This window comes from Oreochromis niloticus, linkage group LG23, assembly GCF_001858045.2.
Source record: "Oreochromis niloticus isolate F11D_XX linkage group LG23, O_niloticus_UMD_NMBU, whole genome shotgun sequence".
Taxonomy (NCBI): domain Eukaryota; kingdom Metazoa; phylum Chordata; class Actinopteri; order Cichliformes; family Cichlidae; genus Oreochromis; species Oreochromis niloticus.
Genome location: NC_031986.2, coordinates 16184405 through 16208335, shown reverse-complemented (window position 1 = coordinate 16208335; position 23931 = coordinate 16184405). Strand labels below are relative to the sequence as shown.

General features: G+C 43.1%; 2 protein-coding genes across 4 annotated transcripts in view; one reads left to right on the top strand and one right to left on the bottom strand.

Moving 5' to 3' along the window:
• LOC109196825 (butyrophilin-like protein 2) overlaps positions 1-21409 on the top strand; it is a 114536-nt gene extending 93127 nt beyond the window's left edge. The window contains exons 6-7 of the mRNA XM_025903254.1: positions 19100-19262; positions 21235-21409. Of these exons, the coding sequence (XP_025759039.1) occupies positions 19100-19262; positions 21235-21409 (338 nt within the window). The remainder of the gene's footprint in view (positions 1-19099; positions 19263-21234) is intronic.
• Positions 1-23931, bottom strand: part of nfkbiz (nuclear factor of kappa light polypeptide gene enhancer in B-cells inhibitor, zeta) — a 692084-nt gene that overhangs the window by 632017 nt on the left and 36136 nt on the right. The gene's annotated exons all lie outside the window — the stretch shown is intronic.

The following is a 23931-nucleotide window of genomic DNA, read 5'->3' as shown; positions in this document are numbered from 1 at the left end:
CAAATGCAGTGCTGTTCAATTGATGTTTAGGTGTGGAGAAACTTAAGTAATAAGAACGTTCAGTAATTTTATCAGGCTTGTTTGTCATTGGTTCAGATTAATAATTCACCTCACTGAGTACCTAAGTTTGTTTAAGAAAAAAAAAGGGAGGTGATTGTGATGTTTACAGATATTTTATTTTGAAAGGTCTAATGTAAGGCGGAGTAGTTAAGAAAAAGAGAACGAAAAACGTTAGAGGAACAAGTTAGCGCTGCAGACTGTGTTGCTGCTGCAAGCCTGAGAATTACAGAATGGAACTGATAAACACTGAAGGTGTCGTCATTAATATTTGAGGCATGCAAACATTACAGGAGAGACCAAACAGCCACGTCATAAACGCACAGCATAGAAGAGCCACCTCCACGGGACAAGAGTCGGCGGTCCATCTGCATCTAAAGGTCAAAGGTCACTCTTTCAAGAATGCCGATGTTCACATTGTGGACAGTGAAGACAGATGGTTTGAAAGAGGAGTGAAAGAAGCATCTATGTTCACTGTGAGCGACCATCTTTGAACAGAGGGCGGGGCTTACAACACCAACTGTCTGCCACCTATAATGCAGTCTGAGATCCTCCCAGACGCCTCAACACCCACTCACAATCAGGTGACCTCAGCAGGTCACATGATAGGCTGACGCAAGTCACACCTGTGATGGTAATGACCCACGCCATGTTTCACATGTTGGTTATGTGATGAGTCACATGATCAGTAGTCTGTCATTAATAACATTATGTGAGTTATGGAATAACCTCAATAAATTAAGAGTAATATCATCAATTTTCATTAACTTTCACTTAAGTCAAAATTTTCAATAATTTGGGATCTGATATAACCTAATATAAATGTGATTTATGATATAAATGCTCAGGTACTGATGAGAAAAGAAGTCAAATGTGACTTTTTCACATTTCTTTTTAGTGGTCTATGTTGAATCCTTCAAAATTTACTCTGATAAACATTTAAGTAGTAACACTGGTAGATGTTGACATCAGTGGGAATCTGCTTTATGATTTTTTTTATTTACTTTTACTGTTTAATCAGTAAAAACATAATAAAAACTATGAAATTGTAGTCATGCTTTTTATGAGTGTGATGTGATTAGTGGTAGATCCTGTGTTTGTGTATCAGAGCCTATGAGCAGTCACTGAACCAGCAGCACACATGCTTCATTCCAGTGGGAAGTGGGAAGTCAGATTTCCAGCTGGGAAAACCAGAGAAGCTCCACCAGCCTGGACTTCAAGATGGTGACAGCGTAGTAAAACCTTAAAGAAGGATCTTTGTTGGTTCTTGGAAGATGTTTCTGCTCTCATGTGATACCTGGAGAGTCTCAGGTATGTCACTCCTAGAGGGGCTGTCACCTTGGAGGTGGTGCTGAGGGTTAATCTGTGGCAGATCTTATTACTGCCTCATGAATCAGATTTTAACAGGATGTGTTCAGTTTAACTCTCTCACCACTATAAAGGCTGAAGCCTTTAATTATAATAACATAATAATTATAATAATGTTTTATTTTTATAAAACATATTTTAAATGGAAATATTTTTTAATTTCACCATAACAAAGTTCACTTCCTGCATGAAGGTGATCCACAGCTCCATGAACTATTCCCACAAACATCACTGAGCCTCAGACTTTCTTTAACAGGCCTGTCAGACCACAATGATCCAGCTGTTTGTGTTCATGTGCCACATTTATACGTTTTATTTAAAATCTACTTCACACACATTTTATTATCTGATATCTGCGACACACGGAGACTTCCTGTTAAACAGAAAGTAAACTTTGTGCGTGGGCGTGTTTGGGAGCTGCAGGTGTGTCCAGGTGTGGGTTCGTTGGGTCAGCAGAGGATTTAACGGGACTTTGTGTCGGTTTGAGTTGTTTTTAAAGGAGGATGAAGACGCTGGTGGTGTTCCTGCTCCTCATGAACGGTAAGAAAGTCTCTGTTTAACCTGCAGCAGCTCCGCAGACAGTCCTCTGTGACCGGAAGTGTTACACTCAGGTGCAGCTCGCGCCTCTGACGTCATGGAAATTCACACAGTGTTGGAAATACAGATTTAATGATGAGGCTTTAATAGTAAAAGTATGAGGGAAGGTTAGAAACAGACCAGACTAACAGACTGTGGACTTTGTAGTCACAGATTGGACACTTCCGGTATGGCAGAGCTAGCTAACCATGCTAAAGTAGCCTCGTGTCTGCGCTGTTTCCGGTCTGAGCCGAGCTCATTCAGCCCTCTGAGCTCCGTTTCTCCGCACTAAACACAGCACAGGTGCACCTGATCAACTATGATGCAGGATTTAGACATTTATACCACAGCTGCATCTACTGGGAGGCTGAGGGGAGCACTGGTGGCTGTCAGTATTTTTCAAAATATAATAATGTTTTTGTGTTTGTCTGATTTTCCAAAAGAAATACAAAATGATGCTGATTAATAGTTCTGATTATATCTAAAGAATGAGCTGGATCAATGAGTCTGAAAGATCTTCCACTTGATTAAATTTCTCTGTTTTCCATCCATGGAGATCAGGATCCTGCGTGTTTAACTCGGCTCCTTTACTCTGTAGGGGCCCCTGCTGGGGTGTGTGAGGCACCCTTGAGTCTCAGGACTCTGGGCCTGGTGCGTGGTCTGCTCTGGCATAGCCAGCTGCCGGTGGAGCTTGCGGGCTCGTTTCTGGGGCCCCCTGGGGCTTCTGCACAGTGTGTGCTGGCTGACCCCCGTCCAGGGGTCTGCTTTGGTCTTTTCTGAGTAGGTAGTGCGATTGCCCCTGCGGTGAGCCTCTTTGGGCTCTCGTACTCTGGGGGCATCTAGATGTCTGGAACCTGCATCTCCTCCATGCCTGCTTCATCTCCTGGGGGGGGGCAGGGCTATGGCTCCACATGCCCACTATTAGACATTTACATGGTAAAACCTTGTGAACACACACGTACTCACAGACACACTATCCTGACAGACCTGACAGACATATTCAACCTGTCCTTGGCCCACGCTGTGGTACCGGCCTGCTTCAAAACCACCTCCATCGTCCCGATACCCAAAAACTCCAACCCATCTAGCCTCAATGACTACCGCCCAGTAGCACTCACCCCCATCATCACTAAGTGCTTAGAGCAGCTGGTCTTAGCACACTTCAAATCCTGTCTCCCCCCCCACCCTGGACCCCCACCAATTCGCATACCGCCAGAACAGGAGCACAGAGGATGCAGTCTCCATCGCACTGCACTCTGTCCTCTCACACCTGGACAACAACAACACCTACGCCAGAATGCTGTTTATAGACTTCAGTTCAGCATTCAACACAATCCACCCCTCACAACTCATCAGGAAACTGACAGACCTGGGCATCAGTTCCCTCATCTGCAAATGGTTACTGGACTTCCTGACCAACCGCCCTCAACATGTCCGACTGGATAACCGCTGCTCATCAACAATCACAATGAACACCGGTGTACCACAAGGCTGTGTGATGAGCCCTTTCCTCTACTCCCTCTTCACCCACGACTGCAGACCTGCTGATGGTTCCAACACCATCATTAAGTTTGCAGATGACACCACGGTGATTGGCCTCATCAGCGACAACGATGAGACCGCCTACAGGGAGGAGGTGGATCGTCTGGCTGAGTGGTGCGACACAAACAACCTGCTGCTTAACACCGAGAAGACCAAGGAGCTCATCGTGGACTACAGGAGGAATGCTGACCCACATCCACCCATCCACATTAAGGGGACGGCTGTGGAGCGTGTGAGCAGCTTCAAGTTCCTGGGAGTCCACATCTCCGAGGATCTCACCTGGACAACCAACTGCTCCAAGCTGATCAAGAAGGCTCACCAGCGCCTCTTCTTCTTGAGGACTCTGAGGAAGAACCACCTGTCCTCAGACATCCTGGTGAACTTCTATCGCTGCACCATCGAGAGCATCCTGACCAACTGTATAACAGTCTGGTACGGGAACTGCTCTGCCTCGGACCGGAAGGCGTTGCAGAGGGTCGTGAAAACTGCCCAGCGCATCGCCGGAGCACCACTTCCTGCCATAAAGGACATCTACAGGAAGCGGTGTCTGAAAAGGGCTGGGAAAATCATCAGAGACCCCAGTCACCCATCACATGGACTCTTCACCCTCCTGCCCTCTGGGAGGCGCTACAGGAGCCTCCGGACTAAGACCACCAGGTACCGGAACAGCTTCTTCCCCACAGCTGTCAGACTCCTGAGCTCTGCCTCCTGACATCTGACCCACGTTAAACTCATGGACTGAACATACACACACCCACAACCACTAGCACTTTACCACTATCACAATTATCCTAACTGCACTACTGTATAGTTCTGTGTGAATATCATTCTGTACATATGATAATTTTTCAATCCTACAACTGTTTATAACTTGCATAGTTCACATTTCTGTATAACTGTATATCTCAGATTTCTGTATAGTTTTTATTTCATATTTATATCCTGTTCATAGCCTGTACATAGCTTGTACTCACTACAGCCTGTACATACTTATAGTTATAGAATATTCATAACATACTTCACACCGTGTACATTATAACATACCATAATAGACCCATTTCTGTAATATACTTACACATCTATACTATTGCTAATATATATTGTAATATATCTATATCACGGCTAAAGCACTTCTGGATGGATGCAAACTGCATTTCGTTGCCCTGTACCTGTGACATGTGCAGTGACAATAAAGTTGAATTCTATTCTATTCTATTCTATTCTATTCTACTATCTTGGTTGGCTGCTGCCTCTAAACATATCATGTAGTCCTGTGTGCTGCTCAGTCTGTCTTATAAGCAGGTTTGGAGCAGAGCCTCAGTGTTTCTTTCTCTCCCTCTCCTTCTGTAAACTTTCTCACCAATTTCTTTCTTTCTTTTTCTTTTCTTCGGAAGGTCTTTTCTGTTCTGATTGTAATATCTCAAAATAAAAAATCCTAATAAATTTCTAATAAAATATGACTGCCATTATAGCAAAAGCAGTAATGATGCACTTGGGAAAATAACTCTGTTGGGCATTTTTTTGGCCTTCAGACAATAATTCTCATTCTCGTCTCGTCCTGTCCAGCTACACTGCCGGACAGGACAGGCAAAAAGAAGAATATAATAATCAGGGCTGTCAGTGTTAATGCGTTAAAATGGGCTAATTCACATTAACAAGTTACGCAGATCAATCTGTGTAAGAAGTTTGTCCATTCTGCAGACCCCTGGCTGACCCCCATCCAGGGGTCTGCTCTGGCCTTTTCCGAGTGGGTAGTACGTTAATGTGGGCTAATAACGAGTTAACACAGATGCGAATTAGCCCGTTTTAATGTGTTAACGCTGACAGCCCAAATTATTATATTACATTCTTTGCTCCAGATGACTTTAGTGCGTCAAAAATTTTAATCACGTTATTCGTGACCACCGCGTTAACGCCACATTAACGCATTACCGCTGACAGCCCTAATAATAATACATTTAAAAACAAAACAAAACAGTATGTCAGTTTGTGGATAAAAACAATAAGAAATATATAAGTGAGTCACATATCAAACACAGACCATTAAGTGTAATAAGAAGCAGAATAAAAAGCTGAGTGTGAGGGTCAGGGTGCTGTCTCACTGCAGAGGCTTCAGGCTGAATCCTGCTGAGCTCACAGAGTCAGACTCACCTGTGCAGCTCGGACAGGTAAACACATCAGGACATGAGGAGAGTTGGCAAAGTACAGACATTCAGTACTTAAGTACAACTACAAACACTACTATTAAAAATACTCCAGTAAAAGTAAAAGTACTGATTCAACTTCTTTACTCAAGTAAAAGTAAAAGTACCGGCTCTGACATGTACTTAAAATAAGAAAGTAAAAAGCAGCTCTTTGAAGGATGTTTGTAAAATATATTTATACTGGGGACACAAGTCTGGTCTCAGTCTTCTGTCAGAAAGACTGCAGCAGTCCAGGAGTTTGTTAATTGTCTTTAATTAAGTCCCACAAAAGAATTGTTTACATGAAAATGTTTGTGAGGCTTAATCTGAATTCAGTGCAGCCAAACTTGAACTTGTTGTTTTATAGTAAACAGCACGTGTGACTATAAACATGGTTTTCTGGAATCAGAAATGAGCAATTTTATAATTAGTAGAGTCATAGATAACTAGGAAAACAATCACAACACATCATCTACTCAACACAAGCAATATCTCACAATGTCCACAAGGGGTCACTGCAGACCCAACATTGGCTAAATAGCACATGTGTTACAAGTTGCTAATAGTGAGGCATAAATATGACAAGCTAGCAACAGTTAAAGGAAACCATAGAAAAGTCCTTTATTCCTCATCCCGCTGATTGTAGTCATTGCAGGAGATTACAGCCAGATTATAATCAGTATCATGTTAATGAATCTGCCAAAGTAAGAACACTTACAGATTCATCAACTCACTCAGTCACACAAAACTGCATTATAGCTGCGTTACAGCAGCTCCTTCAGTCATTCCCACTCTGTGTGCTGAGCACGTGACCACTGGTGCGCTTGTTTCCTTTGGGTGCGCTTGATTCTTGCTTCTAGACATCCTGAGGCCAAGTCAGAGCAGGAAATTTGAACAATGTTTCTATTTTTGTGCAAAGCTAACTGACCCTTGTGCTGTATTAACATAATGATAAAATCATATCAGTATATGTGAGTACAAACTTTAGTCTAACTTTTTATTCTAATTGTATTCAGCTTGAACCAGAAGAAAAAGAAGGAAAATAAAACTATATTTCTATTTCCTGTTGCTACATTGTAGAGGGTGACTTTGCCTCTAAACAGGAACATGTGTACAGTCCTGCATCAGCAGCTTCATTCTTATACAGACCTTTCTACTCTGTTTGTTAAACTGAGCTCTATGTTTGCTACATAGCAGTCAATAAATCCAGTTTTTATACCACAGTTAAGTTAATGTAGTTAAATCTGTGTATTTGTAACTCAAATATTCAGTGATCTGTTTTAAACACAAACCTGACTTTGACATATTTAAGTTGGTATGAACACAGTCAGAGCTGCTGCTGCTTTTATTGTTCTGTTGCTTTTTAAAAGCTTTCTGTGCAAATCAATAGAAATATTTATTGTTGCATTTTAAAGCTGACAGCACAGCAGCAGCATGAGGAGAAGAGTGTTTGCTCAGGAAATACACGGGTCCCTGAAGAGTTCAAACAGGAAATATTCCTGCATTAAATCTGCAGTTCAATCATCAGCAGCTCTCAGGTTGAATCAAAGCACAGATTACTGTCAGTGTCATCTGTCACCAGGCAGGTTTTAACAGGCGTGTAAGCCACATATTATTATAACACCCTTTTATATTTGTATGATAAACACATGTCATTTAGTTGTGTTTGGTCTTTTAACTTGTGCTCAGTTTCCACAATGAATTCATGATGGAAATCTCTAATAAACTATCAAAATAGACACTATTTTCCCCCAACACACTCTGTCTGTGGCTGGTACCCCCATCCTCTGGGTGTGTACTGGCTAATTGCTGCTTGGTGAGGCCTGGTCCCCCTGCCCCTGGCTCTGTCAGACGCCTGCTTGGGTTTTTGTTTATTTAGACAGGTTTGGAGCAGATCCTCAGTGTTTTTTTTTCTCTCCCTCGCCTTCTGTAAACTTCTTCACCTATTTCTTTCTTCTTTTTTCTTTTCTATTCTGATTGTAATAACTGAAAACAAAAACTCCTAATACATTTCTAATAAAATATGACCATTATAGCAAAAGCAGTAATGATGCACTTGGGAAAATCACAACACATGTAAGAAGTAGAAACTTCAGATATGTGTTTAAACTTGTAGGGAGTAAAAAAACTACTCAGGTAAAGTACAGATACCTGAAAATTGTACTTAAGTACTTACTGCCCAACTCTGGAGAAGAGGAAAAGTTTTTATTCCTCACATTATGTAAATAATAATGTAAACTTTATTGATCCCCGTGGGTAAATTCCTCTCTGCATTTAACCCATTCACTCAGTGAAGCAGTGGGCAGCCATTGGGCGCCCGGGGAGCAGTGTGTACGGACGGTACCTTGCTCAGGGGTACCTCAGGGTAGCTGTTCAGGGGAATCGCACCCCCGACCTTCCGATCATGGGCCACCACTCTACCTACTGAGCTATCCCTGCCTGATAAATTAATTAGCTGTTAAATTGTCATCAGTTACTATGAATCCATGTAATCAATAAACACTAATAATGTAACATTAGAGTATTAACCTGAATGAGTTTTGCCTCCTGAGGGTTACAGCTGTGTATGATGTGTTTAACAGGCACAAACTAAGATTTACAAACATGTTCATCCAAACTTAACGTTAAATACACCTCCATGAGTCACCTGATACACACCTGTGCACGTGTAGTTTTGAGACTCTGTCAGCTTTCAGTGAGCTCACATTTAGGCTGCGTCCACACGTACACGGGTATTTTTGAAAACACAGATTTTTCTATGCGTTTATGTGTTGACAAGGAGAACAGAGATTTAGTCACGCAACGTCAAAGGTGTGCGCCTTTTTTGATGTGACGCTGTGCGCCACGTTATTGTTTACATGAGATTAATTTCTACAATGGTGGATATACACAAAATACTGTTGCTGTTAATCTGACTATCTGCAGTTTTTACACACACACATATACACACACAGTTACTGTCCCTCCATTTACACAGACAGGGACGTCAGAGTGAACTTCTCCATTCAACACAGACGCTCTCACAACCTAAATCCAGACGCCACGTCGTTGTCAGTTTTGAATAAATTTAATTTGTATTTAATTAAAATGTATGCATGTTGTTTGCATTTGTTCATTCCTAAGTTGTGAGTCTACACCAGCCATAATACTGATTTTGGTCATTAACATTTGATGAAGGCACTTAAAAACACAAAAACTTTTCAGAAGTACTTAAAGTTTGCATAAAACCTGCTTACTCTTTCCCCCCAGGCTTCTACACTTCTGATTGGCCAACATTTCTACACAGTTAGGATTTGACATGTTCTTGACAGCGTTTGACTGCGTTTTTGGTGTTTACATGTGGACAGAGGTATTTTTCAAAACTGCCCGTGTGGGCGGAGTTTCTTTAAAATAGAAAACAGAAAATCTCAGTTTTCCAAAGTACGTGTGGACGTAGCCTTAGTGTGTGCAGCCAAACATGATGGCAGACTGCCACAGATCACTTCTGAGGAAAGAGGAGGCGTTCAGCTTCCTCATAGTTTCACACCTGCATGAAGCAGCCTCACCCTGACAGCTTCAAATCACTGTGTCAGCTGATCACTTCCTGTCCTGTGATTGGCTGAGCTTCAGGCCTTCTCTCAGTCAAACTGGAAACAGGGATTGAGACAGTGTGAGGGTTTGTGGAGTGCCACAGTGCTGTAATGAATCCTGTAGTGGAAGAAGTTATTTCACACTCTTCATCCTGGAGCTGCTTTATGTCCATGATCTGCATGGAAACACATCTATGGAGAGGAAATCCAGCTGCTGAGGGTCACATCTGCATCATTGTAGCTACAGTGGATGTTTCAGTGTCAGGACTGAAGGCGGAGCTTTGTGCGTGTCAGGGTGAGGCCGCAGCAGCCGCCTCCAACCGGAGCGCTCGGGCGTGAAACTAGGAGGAAAGCCGACGTCCTCCTCTTTCCTCAGAAGTGATCTGTGGCCGGCCGGACTTCATTCCACAGATGTGCTTTAACAAAGTGTGAAGCTGAACTCTGAGCTGTGACAGTGTGAGCAGTGTGAGAGTGTCAGTAGATGATCAGCAGAGGAAAGTGAGAGCTGCTGTGAGCTGATGTCCTGAAGGGCTTTTAAAGAGTCTCTGAGTTTGACAGGAACATGAAGATGTTTGTGGTGTTTGTGATCCTCCTGCACGGTAAGTACACCTTCCTCTCTCTGCTCTCATCATCATCTCTCTCTCTTTAATGTGTTGAAGTGCAGCAGGAGGAGATTTCCATCAAACACTGGATTCTGATTCAGATCAAACTAACAATCCAAAGCAGCAACTTTCAAATCACTGGATTCTTCTTGGTGGCTTTCAGATGAGCTCATGTTACAATCAGCTGCTGTGTGTGTGTTGTTGTGTAGCTGAAGCTCTGACTCACATTTCATATGTGACCAAAGGAAACTTGGTGCTGTGTGACACACTTTAGATTCTCTGCTGCTGCTTTGAACTCTTCAAACTAAAGAGCCAAACTGATGATTGACTGTGCAGCTCTGACATGGCACCAAATACTTCAAACTTCCTGTTTTTATCCCAAACTTTGAAAAGTCTGCTGCTTCTTCACATGAACAGCAGAAATATTTCTAGAAATCTCTCAGGTTTGTTCCCCACAGCACAGAAACAGCTCTGACCTCTGCTGATTCTTCTGGCTCTCAGTTCCTGACCTGATGTGGTCCACCATGGAATCCTTCCTGTTTTCTCTCCTCGTTATCAGTCAGATCATTTTCTGTAGTTATGGGAGGATCCTCCTCATCGTCAGCCTCTCTCTCATGTGGAGTTCATCAGGGCTCAGTTCTTAGTCCCAATTTCTTCTCTCTTCTTTGATTGGCTCAGATAATTTGTGTGATATTCTGTAAATACTATGTTATTTCCACTCTTGTGTGGATGATACACAGCTGTATGTTTCACTGATGGCAGTAACACAGACGTAATCTGAATCTGATGCTCTGTCTCTCTGATGTTAAACGCTGGAAGCCACAAACTCTCTTCAGCTCAGATTTTAGATCTGAGCTCCTTTTTCTCGCCCCCAAACCTTAAATTTGAAAATAACCTTGAAAATCTGTCTTCCAACATCATGACTCACAGAGTCTGCGTATGGCCTTTGATCGTGAGCTCTGTTTGGACACACAGTCCTATTTTCTCCAGTTAAGAAATATTGCAAATATCAAAAAACTTGGCTCTCAGCCAGTTGTGTCCCCTTCCAGCTTGTCCACAACTAACCTGACAGATTTTTAATAAACTGAAAGAGACAAGTCCTCATCACTCTATGCCAGGGGTGGCCAACCAGTCAGAGACCAAGAGCCACTTTCTTTTTACTGTGTTACCGCAAAGAGCCACATCATACACATGGGCACACATGAACATCACCCATCCTTTCCTCCCTCTCTCTCTCTCTCTCTCTCTCTCACACACACACTCACACACACACACACACACACACACACACACGCACAAAAAATACACACACCTCTGCTCAGCCAGATTTATTGTAAATGTCACACACCAACATGATAATGACAGAAATGGACTCCTACAGTACTAAAACCACAGGCCAGTCATTTTCAACAATGAACATTGTGTGCACTGTCTCACACACACAAACTCTCAGTTCAACCAAGTCCACAAACAAAAATATAATAATCTACAATAGCATTTTTCTTTTACAATGCATGTTGTTTAGTGGGACTTCTGGCATTCCTTACCTTGAACAATCCTCTTCAAATCTGGCTTTTATTCCGTTGTTGCCACTCGAAGCAATTCTTTCACATGAGTGTCAGTCAGAACAGATCGATGCTTTGATTTCACATGTTTTAGGGTAGAAAACACAGATTCGCAGACATATGTTGACCCAAACATTGACAGTATCTTAAGTGCAGCTTGGTTGACATTGGGGTATTTTTCCATTGGCACACTTTTCCAGAACTCAATGGTCCCTTCCCTTAAAGCAGGTTTCAGTTGGTCTGCCTCACAAAGATCGATCATCTCCAACTCAGCCGCGGCTTCATCTGTGACTAGCGGGACTTTCAAACAGTCTGTCTCTGCATTAAATGGGTCGACGAGGAACATAATCTGTGGCATTTTAAATTGTAGATCACGGAACCAGGTCACAAAGCTTTCGTGCAAGTTTTCAACCAGCATTGCATATCTGGCTCTTTGCTTACTCAGGGCGGCGCTGGCGACTTGCCCGCTGGCTTTTAGCAGAGTGGGAAAATGCGTTAAATCTCCCTTGAATCTCTCTTGAATATGCGCCTTGAACAGCTTCAGTTTGTTGACAAATGCAAACACACTTTGCACCAGGTCAGGCAGCATTTTTACCCTGCAGGGTCAAGTTTAGTCTGTCCAAGTGACACAGCATGTCGACCAAAAAGGCCAGATCCATAATCCACTTGAGGTCCCAGAGCTCGGGATAGTTCTTGTCCTTCTCTTCCATAAACAGTTTCACGGCATTCAAAAGCTCAAAGAAGCGAGAGAGTACCTGGCCTTTTGACAGCCACCTCACAGTGCAGTGCAGCGGCAGGTCACCTGGAAGCCCTTGGTCCAGCTCAGCGATGAGACACGAGTTGCTCCATGTGGATGATGCAGTGGAAATTCCAAAACTCAGGAAAAGTTTGGTCAGCTTTGCACAGCCCCACAAGCCTGTTCACAGATCCCATCATGGCTGGTGCTCCATCCGTGGCTATTGCAGTTAATTTCGTTATGGGCAGATTTGCTTTTTCAAATGCAGCCATCATGGTTTCTTTCACATCTATGCCACAGGTTCTGTCTTTTAATGGCACAATATCCAGGAGTTCTTTGATCACACAATCGTTTGACACAGACCGTGCAAATATTGCCAACTGAGGCTTGTCTTGTATATCACAACTCTCATCCAATGCGACACTAAAGTACTCACATGCTTGAAGGTCAGAGTGCAACTGTGATTCAATAGCTGTGTTAATGTCCGATATTCTGTGTTCAACAATGTGGCGGGACAGTTGGACGTCTGAAACCATGCATTTTAGTTTGTTGTTTTCAGGAGACAAAATTTCAACAACGTCACTGAAGCATTTTTTAACGAACTCCCCTTCATTGTATGGCTTTTTAGCCCGTGCAATGTTCCAAGCCAGCCGATAGGATGCGAGCGTTATGGTCTCTGGAAAAACTGTATCTGCTTTTCTGCCTGACTTTTCAAAGTGGCCAACTCGTGCTTGCGAAGTTACGTCCCTTTTGGAAATTCCTGGTCGATGTTAGCATGGAGTGAGCTGAAGTGGCGCTGAAGATTTGAAGCTTTGAAATGCGCTAATGACGTCTGACATATAAGGCAGAATGGCTTGCCATTGCGTTCAACAAAAAAATATAAACTCTCCCACTCTGTTAAAAACGTCCTGTGTTCATCTTCATATTTTCGTTTTGCTGTGCATTTTTTCCCTGCCTTTTTGAGGCCGAACTTGCCCCTACTGGGAAACTTTGTGGTATTTTCATCTCACACACATGCGCATTTGATGAAAATACCGTATTAAACTCAAGCGAAGTGAACACGCATATTTTAAAACAACAACAACAACAACAAAACCAAAAACACAAACTGAAGAAGCTTCTTGGATGAGAGGTGAAACGTCTTCAAGCAACTTAAAGAAGTCCAGACGCTTTTTTTCCAAGCTCCTAGACCCCAAAACACAAACACAAACTTTGATATAAACGTAAGAGCCGCATGAAACCAGGCAAAGAGCCGCATGCCGCTTGGGAGCCGCGGGTTGGCCACCCCTGCTCTATGCTCTCTGCACCAGCTGCTGTTAGATACAGATCTGACTTTAAACTTATATCACTTTTAAAAGTCTCACATCAGCTCGTTCCTCCACTTCCTCTGTTCTTCCTGCCTCTTCCTAATTTATCTGTGAGTTGTTAAAATGTTGAATATTTCTGTTGTTCTGTCTGCTGGTTTCTGTAAATGTGTCTAAGCTTGATTGTGGTGGGGCGTGACCTGCGGTGCCGTGCAGGGAAGGCAGACGCACCTGCACCTGTATCCGCTATCACGCCCGCCGAGTTAAAACACGGGAAATTAGGGTTTGTGAGTTGTGGTGGTGTGATGAATGTGCGGCTGAGAGCTGCAGCTGCATATAATAAAAATGGCTCTAAACAACGATCTATGGATCTGCCGTAACTCATTCACACCAGAGTGGTGCCAAAACCCAGGAGGCGGCACGGCGGGTCCTTACTGGAGCCAGAGAAGGGAGGAGCTGGCCCGGATGGTGGCCAAAATGGCAAAAACTTTTCAAAGAGAATTTGAATTTAAGCATACATTCTTTGTGTTTATTCTGCAATTACTTCATTATATTGCATAAATGTCAGTTACATATAAACCAGGCTATTGATCAAGTAATAGTGATGATTTGGGATTAATTACAGAAAATTGTGAGATTAATTAGTTCATTTTTTTTTTTTAATCTATTGACATCTACTAGTGTATACAAGTATATATGATTACATAGGGCATATATATTTGGTGTGTCTCTGCTGTGTGTGCTTAAAGGTTCTACACCGGGTTCGATTTGCTTCTCTTTGGTTTGCTATGCTTCCTTGTGTGTCCTGCTATATTATACTGTCTTTTTGCTGTTTAATAAACTCTGTTTTAAGAGTTCTACTCTTTTCCAGAGGATCTTTCTGAGTCCATTGATTTTAATTGGGTCTAAAAAAGCTGGTCCTCCACAGCATTGATGGGATAAGGTTATCATGTTGGCTTCAAAATTAGTTACAACAAGTCTCTGTCTGTGTGTCCTCAGTTTCCCAGCATGCCTCAGCTGTGGAGCTGTATGAGGGGGTCTCGTTCATCCTGCCCTGTCAGGGTGACACCTTTGGATTGTTTGACCCCTCAGTGGTGTGGAGTCGCTCCGACCTCAGTCCTCCAACCGTCCACCAGCGTCAGCGTCAAGGAGACGAACTCAAAGATCAAAACCAGCGTTACAGCGGCCGAACATCCATGAAGACTGACGCTCTGGAAACTGGAGACTTCAGCCTGAACCTGACCAACCTCCAACTGTCTGACAGCGCCACCTACACCTGCTCCATCAGAGATGAGATGATAGGACAAATTAGACTGACAGACGTACAGCTGGAGATCAAAGGTCAGCAACAAACATGGTGTAGATACATCTGACATCACTCAGATAAAACTTATTTTAACACTATCAGAATAACTATGCAGGCTCAATGATTGAAGTATAGGCCTTTAAATTCATTATTTTCATTCATTCAGAGGTCAAAGGTCATGTTGTTCTTTGTGTTTCCCCACAGAGCGGTTTCCATCCTGGGCCAAAGCTCTCCTGGTTCTCCTGGTTCTTCTTGTGGTTTCTGGAGGTCTTTTATTTCATTTCCGGCACTATTTCATGTCAGGTGAGTGTCTCCTACTACACTACCCATAATGCCGATGGTCCTCTGGTGTCCTCTGGTGGCTCCTTGACTGTGGCTCACACAAACTTGTTCCAGAAGCTGAAAGAGTTGTGAGTTACAAACAGCTGATACAGAGAGCTGAAGAGAAACTTCCAGGTTTGTTCCAGAAGTCAGAAAACCTCCTTCAGACTCAGTCATTGATCAGTGAAACAGCTCCACAACATGACTTTACTAAACAGTGTGTGTGCTTCACTGCATTGATCTGACACAGAGGCTGCATGTGGACAAGCTGTTCTTCTTCTGTGGTGGTAAACAGCAGGCTGACATGGAAACATGTGCTGACAGTAAATGTTGCAGCAGCTTCAGTAAATGTTCCTCCTTGAGTTGTGCTCAGTCATTGATTAGTCACCATGTTTCTGAAGTTTTTACTGTCGAGTACAAGAACCTGAGTTGTGCATAAATTTTTAAAAAAATGAGGTCGTTGTCTTTAAGACATGCTGCCAGTTTCATTTTCCTATTTTGTAATAGATTAATAAAGCTTTTGTAATTATTAAATATCATCTGCATATCAGTGAAAATGTTTACAGTGTTTTCTTATATTGTCTAAGAGAAGGATTTATAATGTGAATAGAGGTGGTCCCAGTACAGAACCTTTTGGAACTCCATGACTAACTTTTGTAAGTGAGGAAGAATCCTCATGAATCTCTGAGATGGATGTGACAGAAACCACACTTACTTTACTGTCAACGTTCTCTGGTGTATCAAATGATGCACTGAAGCGCAACCGGAAATAAGTTTACTGTAAGGAGCCATCAGAGGATCATTATTAACTTTTACTACAGCTCATGTTGTGCTTTGTTGTCCTCTCAGGTTACAAGGTGGGGGTGGAGTCAGGGGTGGAGTCTGTCCAGCTGCCCTGCAAAGCTATAGTTCACCTGCCTAAAGATGCTAAAGTGGAGTGGAAGGACAGTTACAGGAAGGTCCACGTGTATGAGAACGGCTCTGACCAGCCTGAAGAACAGGACCAGTTTTACAAAGGACGAACAAAGATGAAGAGAAACTTACTGGAACCTGGAGACCTCAGTCTGACCCTGAAACCCCCCACAGACACAGAAACCTACACCTGCACCATCTATAACAGGGAGGGAAACATCCTGATGAAGAAAGCAGTGCTGCTCACTGTCAGAGGTCAGTGCTGTAGATACAGGTCAAAGGTCAGAGGTCAGACTCATGATGGTGGTTCAGTCTCAGTGGGCTCCATCCAATAATGTTACAGTGTTAGCATGTCTGATGTTTGTGGCTGTTTTGGTTTTTATTTGATTTCCAGCCAAATGTAAAAGCTTCAGCAGATGAACTGTAGGAGCAAAGTTCATGTGTGAGACTTCATCTGAAAGGTAACATCTTCTAGTTTCTGAACATGTGTTTGTTTAGCATGTGGCTAAAACACAGGCTAAGCTAAGTCAGTTCAAATCTCAGTAAAAACCTTCTTTGGTCCTCATCTATAATCAGTCATATCTGAGTCACAATAACTAGAAGATGATTTCTAGCAGAACTGTGAAAATCTCCACATCCTTTCTCCATGTTATCATCCAAAGCTGTGTGAAGTTTCAGAGCTCTGCAGCTAACAGAGACTTTCAGTTTGCTGCTCCCTTCCTCTGACAGCTCCATTCTTAGGGAGCGTTAGTTCTCTGTTTCACTTTATTCCACTTATTCAGTCTGATGTTCTCTGATCTGTTTCTCTTGTTTAGTGTCTTAAATGCTGCCAGTGCCTCTCTTTGCTTTAACCAACCTTTCTCTTTATTTCTGAGCTTTTTAAGGACTTTAACTGATGCATCAACCTTTGAAAATGGAAAGAAATCAGTCAGATTCATGGCTGCATCAAAGTGTCACATGTAGTTCTCCTACATCAGCTGGATTATATCTATATGTAGCAAGTACATAAGCTAAACTAAATTGAGTTAGTTATGAGTAGTTGACCTAATTCAGAAGATATCAGATTCGGCTCTGGGAGGTGAGTGAAGTATAATAAACATACAACCACAACAGATATTGTGATTACGGTTGTTATTTACAGTGAAAATAAAGTGCAAATACCAAATACCAATATTTACAAAATCTGCAGACAGGACAAGATAAAACATAATTCAAGCTTGTAAAGTATCAGCTGCACAATGGTGCAGCAACCTCCTCCAACCCCCGGCAGACAATGTCCATAAAGTTGCTATTTCATGATTGATATAAATCCAATGCGCATGACAGTCTGTAACAGATTGAACTTGGAAGTGTGATGATCAGAACTGAGATTCCAAGACTGAGATCCCAGAAGTGAGATTCAGAGGACTGAAAACCAGGGGGGGAGAGTGTAGGCCACAGCAGCCTCCTACCAGACCGCAGGAAATTGTAGCTGGGGTTCTGGCTCGTTGGGCCTAGCTCGCCATCCAAAGTAGTGGTGTCGCTGTGGTCTCCGCAAGGCACCACTAGCCTGCACTATAATCACAGGACCACTATTAGCAAAATTCATCTAAATTTCCCAAGCTAGCTTTAGTTCCAGTGTACACAATAAGGTTCATGAGAAAATACCACTATACAACAAATACATATCCAACCATTATAATAAATTAAAATAAATAACAATCTCTAATAACAAAACTACAGCCACATAGAGTGAGAGTAGTAGTAATGTGGTAGGCCTCAGCCTTAGCTATCCCATCAGCTAATAGCACTGGCATACTGATACAGGTTACAAATACAACAGACATTCAGACTCAACTCACCATTCACTACGTGCGATGCCACAAACGAGCCCCCACGCATCTACCCGCGGCGGTATCAAAGTACTGTTGAACGCAATCCACAATTAATTCAAAGACAAGCCAAGATAGTAAACAGCGAAGAGCGCTCGCCCCACGTACCTGTTGCTTCCATCCGCTAACGCCTCTCCCCCGCATCTTTTCGAGGCGACAACCCGGAAGGCATATATTTCTATATTTCTGAGCTTTTTAAGGACTTTAACTGATGCATCAACCTTTGAAAATGGAAACAAATCAGTCAGATTCATGGCTGCATCAAAGTGTCACATGTAGTTCTCCCACAGCTGGATTATATCTATAGCAGCAAACAGCAGCTGATCCACAAATCTTTGTCTGTGTTAATAAAGTTGGATCAGTTCAAATAGTTTGTTGCTCTGCACTTGAAAGCAGCAGTTTTTCTAATGCACCACCTTCATGTTTCCTTCATATTTGAATCCCCCTGTAGATACTGACAGGTAACCATGTCACACAGAGCTCAAGCCTTTGAATCCAGCTGTGATTGTTGATTTTCTATTGAATGGACTTTTTCAAATCCAGCTGTAGGCCTGTGTTTGTGAGCTCATTAACAGCTGTTTATTTAGAGATACGTGGTCCTCACAGGACAGCCACTACAAACATATGATTTTATAGAATATGATGCATTACTGCAGATTCAACACAATAGAAAGGATTTGAAATGAGCTCAGCCTTAAACATGTGCAGCAGTAATATTGATCCATAGACACTGATGGGAACATTTTTCTGCACAATAAGTACTTTGACTTTTCATACTTTATGTCCAATTTGCCAGTACTGCAGTTTTGTGTGTAGTGAGGTGTTTTCATGGTGTTTTATTGGTGCTTTTACTAAAGGAAGGCTTCTATCAAATTCTTCCAAATGTTGTCAAACTGAGCTGTGTGATGAAGTGAGTGTGACAGAAACACTCAGACTGTGTTTCTCTGCTTCATCAAGTCAAATCTGGTCCTCAGAGACTGAATAAAGTCCTGTTCCACTAACAGCAGCTCCAACAGTCTGTTCACTGCTTTCTTCCTGTCAGTCTTCATCTTTCTGCTGCGTCTCCTCTTCACACTGACCACTTTCTATCTAACAGTGAGCTCCCAGTGAAGCAGCAGCATTCAGCCTGTTAGAGTCAACACAAATGTCTCCATCCAAGCTCATGTTGTGCTTTGTTGTCCTCTCAGTCCCCCAGGTGGAGGTGGATTCAGGGGTGGAGTCTGTCCAGCTGCCCTTCAACACCACACTTCACCTGCCTAAAGACGCTACAGTGGAGTGGATGGAGAACAAATATGATGATAAGGTCCACGTGTATGAGAACGGCTCTGACCAGCCTGAAAAACAGGACCGGTTTTTCAGAGACCGAACGAAGATGAATGAAGACCTGCTGAAAACTGGAGACCTCAGTCTGACCCTGAAATACCCCACAGATGGAGACAACAGGACCTACACCTGCACCGTCTACAGCAGGGAGGGAAACATCCTGCTGAAGAGAAAGGTGGAGCTGAAAGTCAGAGGTCAGTGCTGTAGATACAGGTCAAAGGTCAGAGGTCATGTAGGAGTTTATTCTCTAAAAGCTTTTAGTTTGAATCTATTTTCAGTTCATTCAAATAAAATAAATTCTTTGATGTTTTGATCTAAAAGCCAAAAATGTCAGGCGGAGCAACTGTGTGTTTAAATGAACAGACTAAGAAGACCATTAAAAATGATCCTAACTTCAAAATAAAAGCCTCTGGCATGATTTGAGTTTGGATCAAATCAATAGTTTTGTTAGTTTAGTCCAAATCAATGTAAATGTATAAATATCAATAGTTTTAAAGCTGCTGAGATCATTCAAACACTTTGATCCAGTCATTTGGATGTTGTCACATGTCAGGGTGGAGCAGCCATAAATATGAGGCTTTTATTGTGAAAATGATGAGTGTGATGATCCAGATGTTAGTGTGATTGAGAGTGAATGAAAGTGAGTGATGGAGGCAGCAGGAAACTAACAGGCTGTTTGTTCTGAGAGGTCACATGACTGTTTTTCTCAGCAGAGTCTGATAGATTTGATGAGACCATGAGAGCGGCTTCAGTTCCTCATCAGAAAGAGTCTGACAGAAGCTCCTCCCTCTATACCCCAGTAGACTTCTATTAGACTGCTCCAGATTCCTGAGAGTTCACACAGAAAACTTTACAAACAGCCAAAGAAAAACTATTGAAAAGGCTTCAAGATGACAAAGAGCTCTTTCACAGCACATATGAGCCATTAAGAAGTGCACATTTGTGTTTTCCATAGTCCATCATCCAATAATATCACAGGACAAACTGTGAGGTAAAAAGCCTTCAGCTCTTTGTGAATGAAGCAAAAAGACTTTGGTCCTGAGAAATGGTTCAAAACACAATTCAGACCTACCAAAGTATTATTGGTGCCAAACACATGAAGCCTTCAACTTTGTATTTGTCCAGTCAGTGTGGCAATAGAAGTCACTGTGAGGATTTTCAATGTGCTATCAAAGAGCATCCAAACAATCAGGTGAGAATGAAGAGAATTAGTGTGGATGGACAGAAAATCCATATCCAGTGTGATTTAGGAGCCGTTCATATATAATGAGTGAAATGAAAGAAGAGCACAGACAGTAAGAACATGAGTGAGCAGACATTTTGGAGCTGCTGATCCACACAGGGCTGGATGGAAGGAGTGGGAGTCCATGATGGCTCAAAGTCTCTGATCCTAACTGTTCCTGAGCCTCTCCCCCTGCCTCCTCTTTGGATCTTCTCCTCCTCTTCTTCCTTATCTGCCTCCTCCACCACTGCTCTCTCCTCCCTCATCTCCTCCTCAGCTGAACTGAAGTCAGGGCTGTAACATGAGGAAACGTGCAGAAATGACTGAGTCAGCATGTTGTTGAAGTGAGTTGAGTGATTGTGAGCAGATTAGATGTGCGAGCCTCCCCTGTAGAGAAAAGCAAATCTTCTCCAGAGTTTCCCACCTCATGTTTTCCTGTGTCACAGCTGATTGTCAAATCCTGGCTGTCACTAAATGAGTGGTCCAAAGGTGGAAGGAGGAGCACAGTTAGATTGTTCACCTCCTAACCTGTGAAATCAATCAGCTGAATGAAAAACACTGTGATCCTATGAGCTGCTATCAGGGCTGCTCCATTCTCAGGATTCTCATCTGGATGATTGAAGCAGATTATTGATGAAGTCAGCAAACAGCTTTCAAAATGGCTCTTTTTCCAGGGGAACTCCCTGAAATGTAAATCTGATGGAAATGAAGAAGAAGTCCAAAGGCGTGGTTAGGCCCAGACTTGTGGCTGTTTTCAATGTAAAGCCCATGTTGCAGGCAGCTGCTGCTCCTTACTGGCCCACAGTCTCCACTGATGGATGTGTCAGCTCACTTGTACTGTAGCCACGGGGAGAGCGATGGAGAGATGAAGCTGACAACCAGAGGTGTAGTGCTATTTGTTGAAGTAGCCCAGCGCACCGTGTGCCATGTAAGCACAAGTTTCCAGAGATGATTGGACTCTGAAATGATCCATGTTGGACTGAATGTAAGAACAGATCATAAAGTCCTCTGTGTGCCCGTCTGTCTGAGCATCTTCATCAGTGTGCAGCTGATCTACAGCTAATGTGCTGATTGATGAGCAGCCTGTTCATGGTGATGATGAGAAACAGATTTGATTCAAAGCACAAATGAGTGAAAAAGGAGCAGCAGCCATGATAGAGCGAGTCATCTGCTGACAGAAATAGTGGAGTGAAGGATTTGTGCAGCGTTTCTCTGTGAAAACAGCTGATTCAGATCAATGAGAGGAGGATGAAGGAGAAGCAGCATGTTTCTGATAGAAGGATCACTGCTGTGCTACAAACTGCTGGGACTGTGTGTGAATGTGTGTGTGTGACGGCTCAGCTGGAGGCAGGATTGGTCCAGAGGAGAGCTGCTTTATTCCAGACTAACTCTTCTAGAAAGCTGAAATCTGTGTGGAACAGCTGACCTGTACCATGTGGAAAAGAACAGCAACATGATTCAGCGTCAGATCTCGACACATCCACGGATTCATCCCGTTACAGGAACTGTGCCACACGTGGCCTCTGTTTGTTCTGCATGTGATGCTGCAGGGATTTCTTCAAGTCACTATAATATAGTGTCAGATGGACACATGAAGCTAACACGGCACATCTTTGTGAGTCTGCAGCATGTTGACACACATGTCAGTGTTGTACAGATCTGAGAGCAGCACAAACAAACTCCATCAAAGTGATTTGTGCTGTTGCAGAGCTGTGTGACTGCATTTGTCTTCATTATGGACACATTTCTACAAATGGGACTAAACATGTGACCCTCTGCACATCCATGGGCTCAGGCTCAACAGTGCACCCATTGGCTGGATGCAGCTTGTATTGTGGCTCCTCCCCTTAGCTTCAGCTCAGTTTAGCTGTGTTTCCTCCAAATCCCAGAATTCCTGAGGAGCAGGAATATGTGGGGCTGGGCTCTAAACACTCAGGGTGAGGACTGAGTGAAGAGCTACAGGACAGAGCCAAAGTTTCAGCACTGCGCTCACAGCTTTGAGACGTCCAATCAGCAACTGGTCCTGATAACATCTCCCCTCTCATTCCACATACATGAAGACTGCTAGAAGCAGCTATCAGCCACATCAGGCTCACATCATGCTTGGTATGAAACATGCTGCAGTCTGCAGTAAACTCCCTGCCACAAAGCTTTGAGTGCTCTGAAAGGGAATCTCCTCCAAATCCACCTGTAACAAGGTCACCTGCAGAAATAACTGTGTCCACGGGCAGAGTCACTAACACTCTGCACCAGAGCTAAACCTGCTTTGGAGCTAAAAGCTGCTGTCAGGGTTTCCTGCAGAGGTTCACAGTAAATGTGGAGACTGAAAGCTGTGGACAGTTTCTGTGGCTGGATTATTTCATATGTGTTTGTAGGAGTTTCACTTTCAAAGTTTGGAGTAAAGTGTGTAAATAAATCAGATCTGTGACGCACACTTTACTGCAGATTGTTCTCAATGGAACACAAAAAGCAATCAAAATGTGATTGATCCTGATGTGGTTGTGATTGTTGCTTCTAGCAGTGTTCATGTATTTGCACAGAGAGGGGGAGATGTTATCAGAGTGTGTAACTGATCAGATCTGATGCTAAATCATGTTCATGTACAGTCAGCTGATCCTCACAGTTCACTTTGTAATCATGCAGCTCTCCTCTGATCAATCCTGAGCTCCACCTGAGTCTCAGTCCTCAGGACCTCACACAGTCCCAGCAGCTTCTATCAGCAGAGTTCTCCCTGATATCACAAACATATTGATCCTCCTTCAGCCTCCTCTCATTGATCTGAACTGTTTCCACAGAGAAACTCATCAGTGAAACCTGAGCTTACTGTGGATTATTCTGGTTGCTCCATCACTCTCTGCCTCACACTCCCTCATCTGCTGCTTTCCTCTGATTGGCTGCTCTGACAGAGTCATGATTGGCTGCATGTTTGTATATAAAGCAGCACGTTGCTGGTAGATCAGCCATCAGCTCATGTTTGTGACTGCAGCATGGCACCAGTTTGCTCCTCGTGTTTCAGTCCCAGACTGACCTGCAGCTCTTTAGTAAATTCAGACAGCAGCTTTTGAACTGTTAGTAAATCTGACCATGAATCTCATTATGACACCTCTGACCACTCATTCTGTCTTTATTGGCTTTCATACATGAAACACGCTTAAAGTCACCATTGAATTTAAACTGGATGAAAGCAGCTGTGAGTCACTGCAGCAGCTCTACACCTGTGCCAACAACCAACCAACACCTGGGTGGAGTCCCAGCTGAAGCTGAGAGATACTCAGAGATCAGAGACAGAAGCAGCTGTATGTAAGCGTTCTACAGGACGGCTCACACAAACCTGATGTTACTGATGTCTCCTAGATAGATCTCATGGACCAAAGGCTCTCTGTGTCATCTTGGCTCCAGCTGAACTAAACTGAGAGTGAATTTGGGCTTTTAGGGAGGGGTGAAAGCAGAGCGCTGTAAAGGAAAGGGCTGTGA